The following is a 13,521-nucleotide window of genomic DNA, read 5'->3' on the forward strand; positions in this document are numbered from 1 at the left end:
GGGTCCTTCCAGCCCTTGAGTGCCATAGCCACGAGAGTACGGCAAAGGTGATGGTCACTCCCATGGTTAGGTTAATTTCCTCCCTCTTGTGTTTTTTTCCTCCAATTGTGGTAAAATGAATGTAACATAAAATTTATCATTGCAACCATTTTTAGACATACAGCTTAATGGCACTAAACAGTCATACAAGCTATCATATAAGCATTTAATGCTGTAATTTTTCACCTAAGTCCTGTTTTAGTGGCATCTCATAAACTTTAATATATTGTTTTTTCCTTTTCATTGAATTAAAAGTATTTTCTTATGTTTTATGCTTTCCTCTTTGATCTGGGTTATTAAGAAGTTGGTTGTTTAATTTCCAAATATTTAGAAATTCTTTTCACATGTCTCTTTGATATTCATACAGAGTTTAATTTTGTTATGGTCGGAGAACATAATGTGGGTGACTTGAATTCTCTTAAATTTATTAAGGTTCATTTCACAGCCTATGGTCTCTCACAGGGGACATGGTCTCCCTATGAGAGAGACACATGAATATAAATAAGCATGTAAAAGAATATGGTCTCTCATGGGGAATGTTCCATGTGAACTTGGAAAGGATGCATACTCTGTTGTTGGATGGTGTGTTCCGTACGTGTCATTTCAAGCTGGTGGACAGTGTTATCTAGCTCTTCTGGAGGCTTGCAGACCTCCTGTCTCCTTTTCCTTATCAATTTCTAAGGGAACAGTGTGGAGGTCTCCAAGTATAATTGTAGACTTGCCAATTTCTCCTTTAAGCTCTGTTTTTATTTCTTACATTTTAACTGCCCATTCTTAGATGGTTTGCTGACTGTAGGTGCTTAGATGCACACACTTTCTGGATCAGTCCACAGAGCCCATCACTGGCATATCCACCTTGCCCCAGTGTCTGTTTTATCTGCTTTTAATGTATCCACGCCAGCATATTTGAATTTCATGTTCTCTTATACACTCCCCCATCCTTTAACTTCATCTGTCTTTTTATTTAAAGTGGGTGTCTTGTTAATCATGAAATTTCTTTCAGCATTTGTTCGCTGAAAACTCTTCCTTTCGCCTTCATTTTCAAGTGATACTTTCATTGGGTATAAAATTCAGAGTTGGCAGTCTTTTCCCGTCCTCAAGATTTCCCTCCATTGCCTTCTTGCCTGCCCACGCTCAGATGAGAGGCCTCTGGTGAATCTTACTGTTGGTCCTCTGTACATGACGTGTCTCTTTGTCCTCATCCCCCTTCAAAATTTTTCTCTGTATCTTTAATTTTATGCATTTTGAATATGACATATCTGAGTATGTGTTGGGGGGATCTTTATCGTGTTTGCTATTTTCTAAACTTTGGAATCTGTGATTTAATGTCTTTAATTTTTGAAAATTATTGGCCATTCTCCCTTAAGATATTCTTCTGCCTCTTTTTCTTCTTCTGGGATTCTGAAGATGTGTACTAGGTCTTTTGGCCCTGTCCCACAGCTCTGGGATGCTCTTAACCCATCTGTAAAACCTCTTTAATATTTGGTTATCTTTTTAACAAAGAGAGCAAGCTTTAGGGTTAGGGTCAGGGTCAGGGTTAGGGCTAGATTGCAGTATCTGGTGCATTTATCTTCACTGCTGACCTTGACTCATGGCAGCCCGAGTGGTGAGCTATACTTTTCTATTTAAATACATCTCAGTCTTTTTACTTAAACAGTGTGATCGAAAGAAAAAATGTCTGGTGATACACGCACAAAATGGAGAGGGTGAGTCACCGAAGGCTGAATGGGGCCTCCCTAATCTAGCCTGCTCATTCGGCATCTGGGGAAACTGAGGCACGGAGTGGGCAAAGATTTGGGGACCTGGGCCCTCTGCCCTTGGTATTAGAGGACAGGAAGTGGGGGGACTCACGGGGTTCCAGGCCCTGGCCTAGCTCAGCTGTGGCTGAGGCTTTGGGCTGGTTCTCAGGGGTCTCAGTCTCCCTAAGTGAACCCTGTAGCTGACCAGCCAGGCCCCGGGGGGCTGGGAGTGTGGGGTGTGTGACCCAGCAGCCTCCTGCCTGACCCATCAGATGGGGCGTGGCTGGTCTCCTGGTCTTTCTTAGTCTGTCCTTGTGTTAATGTCTTTCTCTGTTCAGTTCGTCTCTCCGCCGTCTCTGTCTCTCCCCGTCCCCCACCACCTCTCCCTCTGTCTCTTTGTCTCTGTGTCTCTCTCTCCCTCCCTTCTTGTTTGAAGATTGCCTCCCACATCTGCCTTCCGCCAAGGCCCGGGCTCTGACCCGCCGTCTGAATGCCTTACTCCAACCGCACATCTGTGGGGTAATTGTCTCCTACGACCACAAGGTACTGAGGCAAATTATAGTTACGGGCGGGGGCCTCCATGTGGGCGAACCGCGTCCGCTGGGCTGGGCTGTGCCGGCCTGGGCTGGGTGAGGCGGCTGAGGCCGAGGGGCGGCCTCGCTCAGCCCCCGTGAGCGGGTGCCCGGGTCCTTGCCCCTCCCCACCCCACTTGCCCGGACCTGGATCTCTTGCGGATCTCTTGCTGCAAGATGAAAATGCCTTTGGTGAAAGTCAGCAGGAAATGCCATTGTTTGCAAAACCCTGGCCCGTTATTTATTCATTCACTCACCCATTCAACAGAAATATTACTGAGCGTCCATTCTGTGCCAGGCGAGGTTCCAGGAGGTTCCAGACACCCGGGGCCAAAGCAGTGAAGAAGACGGTGGAAAGTCTGCTGCTCGCCCGGAGCTGACCCTCCGCAGGAGGACCCTCCGCGGGGGTTGCAGACAGGAAATACATAATCGTGATAAAGAGCCAACAAAGCCGGGAGGGCAGTCATTTTAAACATGGGGGTCAGAGGGAGCCTCCCTTTGGAGGGGACGTGGGTGCGGAGACCTCAAGGAGATGAGAGAAATCGGGGGGGGGGGCGGATACCCGGCCCTCCCACATCTCAGGGGTGAGTTCTACCTGCCACGTGTCCCTAGGCTCCTGACTGGACTTCTCTGAGCCTCAGTTTCCCCTCTGTAAAAGAGGAACAATCAAAGTACTGCCCCCCCCCCATGGCTCTTGGACAGGTGATCGCACACCTGGCGCGTCGTGAGTGGTCAGTAACAGCCCCGTGCGGGGTGATGCGGGAGTCCCCGTGAGGGCTCAGCTCCTGGTCCTGTCCTCCACGGGCCCCCAAGCGGGACACAGATATTCTCAATCCTGTGCGCTCAGAGCGGGAGCCTGGGCCTAGGAAAGTGTGGATCACATGGGTGTCTTCTGGTGGAGGAAAGTGTGGCTGATGATCCAAGCCCCTTGGGGTGGGAGTTAAGTGTCTGACCCAGACAGTGGACAGGGCGGGCTCTCTCTCTCTCTCTCTCTCACTGACTCTCACTCTCTCTCTTTCCATCTCTGTCTCTCCCTTTGTCTCTGTATCTCTGTCTCTCTTTGTCTCTCCCTGACTCTCTGTCACCCTTAGAGGGAAGAGCGGAATGTTGGGCTGGGTTTTGAAGGATGTGTAAGAGTGTCCAGGTGATAAAAGAATGAAGGGTGTGCCAGGCAGAGGGAATGCAGGGAAGCCAGGCCCTTAAGTCCCCAGGGCCTTAACTGGGGGACACTGGGAACCATGGAGGGCTGCAGGCAGGTGAGAGTAGTCAGAGCCCCATTTAAGGAAGAGTGGTCCTGGTCGTTGGGGGACAGAGCGGAGAGGGTGAGCCTGGGCAGCCATGTTCCCCCTGTGCTGCCCTGTGTGTCCACCACCGGGGGCTCAGCAGATCTTGCCTCCTCTGCCCGCTCCTATTCGTCCAACTGCAAGGTCACATGAAGACCCAAAGCCACCTGCTTTCCAGCCAGACCCCCTCCCGGCCATTTCAGAGCCCCTGGGCAGCCCTCACCTGGCAGTCCTTTCTGCCACCTACCTTCCGTTCCTCCTACCACCAGTGCAAGGCCAGGACATTTGACCCACACAGAGCGGGAACCTTCTCATTGAGATTGGGCATACACACGGCGCTCCATAAATGCACAGCAATGATTCGAGGATGACCTGGAGAGAATCTCCCTGGGTTGCCTCTTCTCAGAGGTTGGAAGAAGGAAGGGAAAATGGGAAATAAAATGACAGTAACAGCCCCTCCTATGGGCTCCGGGATTTTGTCTCCGCCCCCCGCCCCCATCCTCAGTGAATCTCTGCCCTTTTCCAGACCGGGAGCCTGAAGCCCAGAGAGGGGCAGCCACTCATCTGCGAGCCCCACAGCCAGAGCTCAGCACCCATCTCCTCCTCCCCAGATCCAGGGCCCCGGAGTCCTACCCTCTTCCCACACTTCCAACCTCTCAAACCTTACCGTGGGCCGGCCCACTGCCTCAGGCCTCGGGCCTGTTCCCAGGGCGACTGGGATGGGGAGGGGGTGGGTGGGCCTAGGGCTGCAGGACCCCAGCGCCCTCTGGCCCCAGGTGCCCCTCCCCGATGGAGGATGGAGCCGATGGGGAGGCAGAGAGGCGGGGGGCCGCCCGGACAAGCCACACTCCTTCCGGGGGTGGGCGGGGGGACATTCCCAATCACAGCCTCATTCACAAATCCACGCTCGGGCTGGTCGCCGCCGCACGCGCGCGCACACACACACGCGCGCGGCCTGCGACGGCCTCCTGGGGCTGTGGGTGGCCCCTCGGCGGGGATGGCCCGGCGTGTCTCAGATTAGCGCCTCCGCACCCCTCCCGCCCTGCCCGGCGCTCCCCGCAGCGCGCGCTCCCCAGCTGAGCCGCGGGACCCCCTTCGACGCCCCCCGGGAGGGCCCTGCGGGGGGCCATGGGAGCCGGTTGCCCAGACCCGCACGCCCGGCGGCCGGCCCGGCCCGCGCTGCGCTCCAAGTGAGGCGCCCCGGCCGCCCGCGCCCCCGGCCGAGCATGGAGGTGCCCGGGCCCCCCGTGTCCAGCAAGCCAGGAGAGACCTCGGTCAAATGGCAGCTCTGCTACGACGTGACGGCCAAGATGTGGTGGATGGTGAGTGGGGCGGCCGGCGGGCGGGGGCGGCCGGGGACCCGGCGCTGGCGCTCCGACCTCTCGGACTCGGGGACCCCTGGGCACCGGCGCCGGAGGGCCAGGCAGAGCTGCGGCTGTGCCATCCTTCCCCGGCCATTTGCAAGATGGGGAGCGGTGGTCACGAGGGGGGAAACTGAGGCCAGACGCCGGAGAGGACAGCACTCCCGGGACTTCCACCTGGAAGCCTGTCCGGGGCTGCACAGCTGGCGCCGGTGGCGTGGCCCCGGAGGGCACCGCGGGCCGTGTCCTCTTGGCAGGTCGGCAGGCCGGAGACCTTGCGGTGGCCCGGCCTTGACTCCTGTCGCCCCCGGGGGCCTGTGGCAGCCAGTTCGGAGCGCAGGGAGGGCTGGGGAAGGCGTGTGTGTGGGGGCGCGGATGAGCTGGCTGGCCAGGGCTCTGCTCGTTTCTGTTCCCCCTGACCCCAGGGAGGGAGTGGACACCCTGCAGCATCCACCCTTAAAACTGAGAACCCTTCCAGAAGCTTCCAGGGAGTGGGGCCAAGTTCCCCCAGCTAGGATCCCGCAGATGGGGCAGGGTGGGCAGCGGAGGCTCCTGCTGGAAGGGTCTGATGCTCTTGGAGCCAGCATGAGCACACTAGAGGCCAACACGCCATTGTCTGCCTCACTGGGACCTGTCCCTGGGTCCCTCCGGGGCTGGCTCATGTCCCATAGTCAGACCCTGAGCACTTCTCTCAACAGTTGTAGATCCTACAGACCCGGGTTTGGACCTGGGCATGCTCTGTGACCTTCGGTCAGTGGCTTACCCTCTCTGGCCCTCAGGTTGCCCACTGGAAAAATGGTTTGGGGCCTGAAGGTCTGCAGCTGTTCTGCCAGAGCTCTGCTGGTCCCTGAGGAGGTCGGACTGGGGGTGGGGTGAAGGGGGATGACACCCCATGACCTACCACGACCCCCCATACCTGCCACCTCTCGGGTTCATCTGACTTGGTTGGGTTGGGGGCAGTGGGATTTGTTTCCTCATGTCAGTGTCGCCATCTTGGGATCCACAGGGACCGATTTTCCCCACGTTGCTGCGGAGGGTCATATGCTGCTTTCCTGTTTCATTCCTCATTTTCAGCCAACATTTACTGAACACCTACTGTGTCTCCAGCCCTGTTCACCGGCCGGGGACACGGCAGTGAGTCAGGCCAAGATCCCTGTCCTCTCTGGGCTGATGTTCCAGCGGGGGAGACAAAATGAAAATATCAGGGCCCAAAGTAAGGCGACCATGAATGTGGAGAGGGTTGTAAGGATCTGGAGGCTTTGAAGAAGACTGGGCAACCTAGGAGGGCTTCACTGAGGAAGTGATATCTGAGCTGAGCGCTGATGAGGTCTGAATGAGACAGAAGTCATTCGAAGAGAAGGGGGAATGGCATTCCAGGCAGCAGGAACAGCCCGTGCAAAGGCCCTGGGGCAGCACCGGGCCTGGCCTGTTGGAGGAACAGCAAGGAGGCCCATGTGGCTGGAGCAGCATGAACGAGGGGGAGGGAAAGGGGAGGGGGGGGCAGGTTGTGCCGGACCTTGGGGACTGTGCAGAGGGCTTGGGTTTCCACCCCAGGGAGCTGGGTGCCCTAGAGGACTGTGGGCGGAGGAGGCCTGTTTTACATTTTTTAGCGCTCCCTTGGGCTTCTGTGGGGAGAAGGGATCGTCTGAGGCTGACGTGGCAGCCAGAGACCAGGGGGAGCCTAGGGCGGCAATCAGGCCGGTGATGATGGGGGCCTGGGGTGGGAAGAAGAATGGCGGGACCTTGACAATTAACTTGAAAACGCAGATAATGGAGTCCCATGGCCAGTGGAGGGCAGACCCGGGTCGAAGGGGAGGAGGCGTGTGTCTCGATGTCAGAGGGGAGGATGGCGAGTCGCCATCGCCCATCTCCAGCGGCAGGGGAAAGTCACACAGTACTGGCAGCACGAGACACATTTCTGTGCAAGCTTGAGGTCTTATCAATAGAGGTAGGAGCCCCAGTACAGCGGAGGTTTGGATCCAGGTGTCACACTGGGTCATATCCTGAAGAGGAGGAAGCAAGGGCTCACCGGAGTGTGTCAGAGGAGGAAGCAGGGAAAGACAGAGCGTCTGCGCTTCAGCCTAAAACACAAGAAACGGGGCAAATTCCGTCAAATTCGCCATGTTCTCCCAAACCTTCCTCTGGACTCAGCCATAAGCGGTGTCATTTGGGATCCCTCAAACGAGCTCAGCCTGAGCCCCACCCATGAGCGACCCCCAAACACAAGAGCTGGGACAGCCAGACCCCAGACAGGTCTGAGATCCGCAGGCCGGGCCGCCCTTGGGCACAGGAAGTCAAGGAGGGTCGGCGGGAGGGTCCGTGTGGCCCGGAGGGCAGAGCTTGACCTCTGCAGGCCTCAGCTCCACTGCGGTAAAGACTTTCTTCTACCCAGGTGAAAGGTAATGAGGCATCCAAGACGGGAGGCAACCAAGCTTCGACTGGTGGGAATTCCACTCTCAGATGGTTCCGAAGAGGTCCCTTTATGCTCAGAACATCAAAGACCCCAACATGACTGAGGGCTCCAGGCAACATTTAACATATGGGACCAGAAGGCGGAGGGATTCCAGCCTTGGCCCCCAAGTCCCAGGGAGCCTCAGTGTCTCCGTCGCCAGAGAAGGCCCAGCGCCTGGGCTCCAGAGATGCTCAGGGCCCTAGGAAATGTTGTCGTTTTAACTTCTGGTGCAATCAGAGAGAAACAGCACACACGGTAACAATAACTATAAGGTCATGGCCCTGCCTGGGTGTGTAACAATCATGTTTAATACTTTGATTTTTATGGAGGAGTCAGGAGTGTGTCAGGCCCTTCGAGGTCCCCGTGCAGCCGCGTTCACCGCGTCTTGGTTCCTCTGGTCCAAGAACAAAGCTCGCCACCTCCCTGCCTCCGTGTCCTCCTCTGCACGGCAGGGCGGGCCGCGAAGAACGGAGCCTCCTCCCGACGGCATTCTGCAGGAAATCCGGTCAGCTGACGGCCGGGAGGTGTCTTGCAAACTGTGAAGGGCTGGGCCCAGGGTGCGGGTGGTGCTCAAGTAGCTACAGCAGGAGAGACTGTGGTCGGAGTCCAGGAAGACTTCCGTGGCCTCGCTGCCTCTTCAGTGAGTGTGCGCTCCGGCCGCCGGCCGCCGAGCACCAGGACCCCCAGCCCCGCCTTTCCGGGGCTCTCAGTCCAGCCCAGGAAACAGTAAGAGAGAAAAGGAATAAATGCATGAGACTTTCAACTGGCGAGGAGGGCTACAGGACTTGGGAAGAGGGTCACAGAAGCCGGGTGGGCAGGGCAGGCCTCTCTGAGGAGGCAGCATTACAGTCTGAGTGATGGAGAGCACAGCACGTGCAAAGGCCCTGGGGCAGGACCGAGTCTGGTGCGTGGGGGGTGGTGGTGAGGAGGTCCGTGTGCCAGAGCAGAGTGAAGAGGGAGGGCAAGGAGGGGTCGGGGTAGGTCGCGCAGGCCTTGTGGGTCGGGTGGGGTGGAGGGGGAGGCTGGGCTTTACTCAAAGGGCACTAGGGAGCCCTGGGAGGGCTCTGAGCAGAGGAGGGCCTCCCCCATCTGCCTGTCTGTGAGTGCTGCCTGCCATCTCCCCCCGCCGTGTGCCCGGCGCTGGGGTGGGGGGTCGGGGGGGTGCACAGTCTCCCCAGTCCCCAGCCTGCGCCCGCCCGGCCGCCGCCCACTCTGCCCACATCTGAGGCGCCGAGGAGCCGGACAGTCTGCTGCAAACCACGGAATGTTTCCCGGAGCGCCCGGGCCGGGAATGTCGGCAGCGGGGAGGAAAGGGCGGGGAGCCCCGGAGAAGAGAGTCGGGGAGACGCAGCAGGCAGGAGCGGGGGGGGGGCGGACCCCAGCATCGCTGGACACCGATGGTGAAGCTGTCATCCGTGTCTGGGTACCACGGTGCCCCCCGCTTTATGGATGGGGAAACTGAGGCACAGAGCCACGAAGGGACGCGTCCACAGAGCTGAGGAGAGGCGGTGCTGGGATTCGAACCCAGACCACCTGGCCGGAGCTAGGGTTCCATGGCTGGCCCCTGGGGAAGGGGTCAGGACAGCCTTGCTCAGTGAATGAATGAGCCGACTGTGTGGGTGAATGAAGGCAGCGAACTCCACCCGGCCAGGCCCCAGTTCAGCCGGACACGAACCTGAAACCGGGTGGCGGCCATCAGCCCCCACCCGCTAGCTCCCAGCACTTCTCCAGCTTCTAGAAGTCCTTCCTCGGACGCCACCTGGACTCCCCTTCCTCCTTGCTTCTCCAGGGCAGACAAGCGCAGCGTTCAGACTCTCCCCCGGGGGCCCCCGCGCCTGCCCCTCGGGGAGGCGGATAGACCTGGGGCACTGCTCATTCTAGAAGTCATCAGAGAAGGGAAAGCCGCAGCCCAGAGAGGGTCGGCACCCTCCCCAAGGTCACAGAGCAGCCCGCCCGTAAACTCGCAGCCCTGAACAGAGGCAGCAAGACAGCAGCCAGTCGGCGCCCACGGCCGGCGGAGCCCCCCACCTGCCATCTTGTTCAGTCCTCCGGCTAAGCCTAGGAAGAAGGAACGGCTGTGATCACCATCTTACGGGTGGGGAAACCGAGGCCCAGAACCATACAGTCACTGTATGGGGTCGAGGAAAGTGACCGGGGCGTGTGGTGGTTCAGAGCAAGCAGAGAGGTCAGCGTCTGGCTCTGCCTTTCGGGAGTGGGTGTTCTTCTGGGAGGCTGGGCTGCCTTGCCTGGGGGTTTGTGCCTTGCCCCCGCCCCACGCTACCTGCTTGTGAGCCAAGACGCGGTGCTTTCGGTCACCTTTGCGCTTGGTGGCCTCACAGCCTCCAAAGGGAATTCCCTGAAGGGCACAGGGAGGCACCTGGTCCTTCGATAGAAACTCAGGGAGGAGGGGAGAGGCCCCTGGTCAGGGGGTCCCTGTTAAAGGCGGTACTTGAGCCAGGCCTAGCAGGATGCTGAGACTTTGACCACAAAGAGATGGCAGGCAGGGCGTTTCTGGCAGAAGGACCCTCTCAGACAAAGGTGTGGTGGTGGGAATGTGCCGGGCACCGTAGGGAGAGGGTGAGGTAGGGGCGGGAGGATTCTGAATGCTGAGTTGTAGAGCAGGGGCTTTCTTTCCAGGGCACTAGGCAGCCATGGCAGGTGTCTGAGCAGGGAGCAACACGGCCGGATCTAAGGCAGGGGTGGGATTTGAAATGGGGACCACGGAAGCCATGATCTGGATAGGAGAAAGGAAGACCCGAGCCAAAGTCGGGGCCACGGAATGGACAAGGGAGAGATCCCCCGGCTGGAGGGACCCCAGGCGAGAGAATGCACAGAACCTGGGAACTAACAGTCCATGGAGAGCGACAGGGAGGGAAGAGGCAAGGTCAATGCTCAGATTCCTGCCCCAGAGATGGGGGACAACGGTGGAGCTGACCATGAGACGGGGGCGCTAGAGGAGAAGCGGTTTGAGGAGGTCTAGGGACCCTGGGGGACCCTCGGGGCTGGGAGACTGTGGAGTAAGGTGTGCAGAAGCCTCCTGGGGCTTCAAGTAGTGCCTGGTCCATCCTTTGTGATCAATAATTGGCGGCTGGAAGCTCCAGACAAGTGGTGGTCCTAAGCGAACGGCGAAGGGCCAGCACAGCCCTAGGAGGCCCCCAGTTTAGGCAGGGGTAGGGAGACTCAGGGTCCCAGAAACCAGAGCAGCTGCCCCCCCACCCCGAGTTGTCTCTGAGTGAGGCCCTCCCATTGAAGCCCTTTGCTCTGCCCTCACTCCCTATAATCGGCTCTGGGATTTGATGTTCCCGTCCCCACACACACACACACACACACACACACGGCTCAGCTCTGGGGGGCCCACCGCAGGCAAATCAGTGGAAAATTAAAATAGTGCCTGTGCGCCGGTGATCGGCGGCCTCAGCTGGGCCACTTAATGAGCCCTTTCTGGGGATTGTTACCAGCTGGAGGTGGCTGGGGGAGGGGGTCAGAGCCAAGCCACCCAATCTGAAAGGGAGAGGGAGGGGGGGTCTCTGGAAAGAGACTGGGGAGGGGGAAAGAGCCATATGGTGGTTGTAGTTGAGGGCGGGGCGGGGAGAGGGTCAGGGGAAAACCTGTCCCTGGGCTCGAGGGATGGACTCCGTTGGGTCCCCGCCTCCCCGCAGGCCCTCTTTCCGGATCTTGGCCAGGCAATACCTCCTGCTGACCGGCTCTTTCTCCCCCGTTTTGTCTGGGTAACTCCAGCTCATCTTTTAGGTCTCAGGTTCATGTCGCCCCCTCCAGGAAGCCCTCCTAGACTAGGTGCACTCCTCCAGTTGGTTTACTCCATGATGTTATCTTTTGGATATGCAAGGGTTAAGAGCAAGGACTCTGCTTTGTCACTGGTCTGCTGGGTGCCCTTGGGCAAGCCACTGCCCTCTCCGCGCTGCACTCTCCTCACCTGGAAGCCAGGATAATAATAATCCCTTCTTCATAAGGCTGTCGAGAGGATTAAGCGAACTATTAAAAGCCCACCGGGATGTGCCGAGCATTTATTATGTGCCGGGTAACAGACAGAGTCCGGTCCCCAAACCCTAGCAATCCCATTTTAGGGCTGGGGTCACTGAGGCCCCATACCATGCCCGTTGGCCCGGACCAACACAATCTCTTCTACTCTGGGCACCCCGCTGCCCCTCCCTTCCACCCACCTCCTGCTGCCGCGCTGTCCCCACAGTCCTGCCTCCCCACAGCGGCCACCAGAGGGCGGCGGTGAGCCCCTGCGTCAGGAACGGGCCTCTGCCCATAGCCCTCCAGGGCTCCCGCCTCATTCTGGGTAAAAGCCCAAGTCTTCCCTGAGGCCCCAAGGACCTGCACGACCCACCCCGCCCCCTCCCTGCCCTCCTGTCTTCCCGGTCATGCCTCAGCCACTCTGCTCCAGCCACACGGGCCACCTGGCTATTCCGCCAACAGTCCAGTGAGGTCCTGCCCCTGGGCCTTTGCACAGGCTGTGCCCTCTGTTCCAGTTCCCGTTGTCCAAGTTGGTTTTGTGTCTTTCCTCTGTCGTTCTGTCTCTGACCCCGCTCCCATCATTCTCACGATCGCAATACGCACACTTTGAGATTATACTCTGTGTAATTTGGCATCCCCTGCTTGACTTCCGCCGTGGTCCTCTCTGGGTCCCCAGCGTTCAGCACTGGGCGTGGCACGTGGCAGATGCTGAATAGATGTTTACTGGGTAAATGAACAAAGGAATGAATGAATATCACACAAGCAACATGGGACAAAACGGTTGCTTGAGCTCCGGTCTCGCAGCGCGGCACCTCCGTTTCCCCCTGCCCTGGCTGACTTAAGGCTTATTTTTAAATTAGGACGTCATGGATTCCGCTCTGGTTATTTTAACTTTCTGTTTTTAAGAATTGGTTATATATGGAGCAAGGCAGATCCAAGGAGCAGAAATAGACCCCAACACATTTGGGGGCTTTTCCATTTGGTGGAGAAATGACAGATTCTCCAAATTTTTAAGGAAAGAAAAAACCTCATATGTTTTATTTTGGAAGAATTTTGGACTGAGAGAAAAGTTGCAAAGGTAGCACAGAGAGGTCCCATGTACCCTTCACCTGACTCCCTTAATGCGAACATCTTTCTTAATGGTATGCTTTCGTTTCTTACCTGATACTGAATTATGAGGGGTTTTGCTCTGGTTTTCCTGGCTCTGTTATTGGACCTGTTTCACAGGGCTCCTGTGGGTAGGACGACATTTTAGCCACTGTAGTGGGGGGGGGGGCCATAAATTGCTTCCCTATACCTTATCACTCACAATATGCATCACAAATGGGTCAAAGAGTTGGCTATTTAAAAATTAAAACAGAAGAGGCACCTGGGTGGTTCAGTTTTTAAGCCTCTGCCTTCCGCTCTGGTCATGATCTCAGGGTCCTGGGATCGAGCCCTACATGGGCTCCTTAATCAATGGGAAGCCTGCTTCCCTCTCTCCCACTCCTTCTGCTTGTGGTCCCTCTCTCATTGACTCTCTGAAATACGTAAATAAAATCTTCTTAAAAAAATTTTTTTGATTAAAACATAAAATGCTAGGAGAAAATATGGGAGAAATGGTTTATGGAATCAGAGTGTGAAGGCCTTTCTAAGCAAGAAGAAAGCCCCAGAGACCATAAAACAAAGATTTAAGTTTCATTACATAACATTTAAAATTTTACGCATGGCAACAAGTCCAAAAAACAAAGAAACGTGAGAGAAATATCTGAAACATACTTGCAAAGGATTATTTACCAGACCACAAATATGTAAAGAGCATCTACAAATCAATAAGACAAGATTAACCGGGAAAAAAAACGCAAAGGACATGAACAGACCATCACAGAAAAGAGGACCTCCCCCTCCACAAAGAATGATCCAGCCCAAAGAATCAATCAGAAAGCAAGCTCTTTTGTGTACCATGTGTGAGGACATACGCCTTTTAGAGGTAACTTGGTAACACTGCCAAAATATTCAGGGCAAACACCTTTGAACACCATTTCCACGTCTTGTAATACATCTTAAATATCTGCAAATCTGTGTAGGCGAGGGTAGTCCTCCCAATCTCTTTTG

The 13,521-nt window shown here is 56.5% G+C and overlaps 1 protein-coding gene across 1 annotated transcript in view; it reads right to left on the reverse strand.

The window, feature by feature from the left end:
• Positions 1-4,924: 4,924 nt before the first annotated feature.
• The window catches only part of LOC116567874 (translation initiation factor IF-2-like), a 29,128-nt gene continuing 20,531 nt past the window's right edge, over positions 4,925-13,521 (reverse strand). Inside the window, exons 4-8 of the mRNA XM_032303239.1 lie at positions 9,728-9,802; positions 7,024-7,075; positions 5,758-5,841; positions 5,172-5,309; positions 4,925-5,127 (exon numbers count right to left, since the gene is read on the reverse strand). Of these exons, the coding sequence (XP_032159130.1) occupies positions 4,925-5,127; positions 5,172-5,309; positions 5,758-5,841; positions 7,024-7,075; positions 9,728-9,802 (552 nt within the window). The remainder of the gene's footprint in view (positions 5,128-5,171; positions 5,310-5,757; positions 5,842-7,023; positions 7,076-9,727; positions 9,803-13,521) is intronic.

This window comes from Mustela erminea, chromosome 1, assembly GCF_009829155.1.
Source record: "Mustela erminea isolate mMusErm1 chromosome 1, mMusErm1.Pri, whole genome shotgun sequence".
In the NCBI taxonomy this organism is placed as follows: Eukaryota; Metazoa; Chordata; class Mammalia; order Carnivora; family Mustelidae; genus Mustela; species Mustela erminea.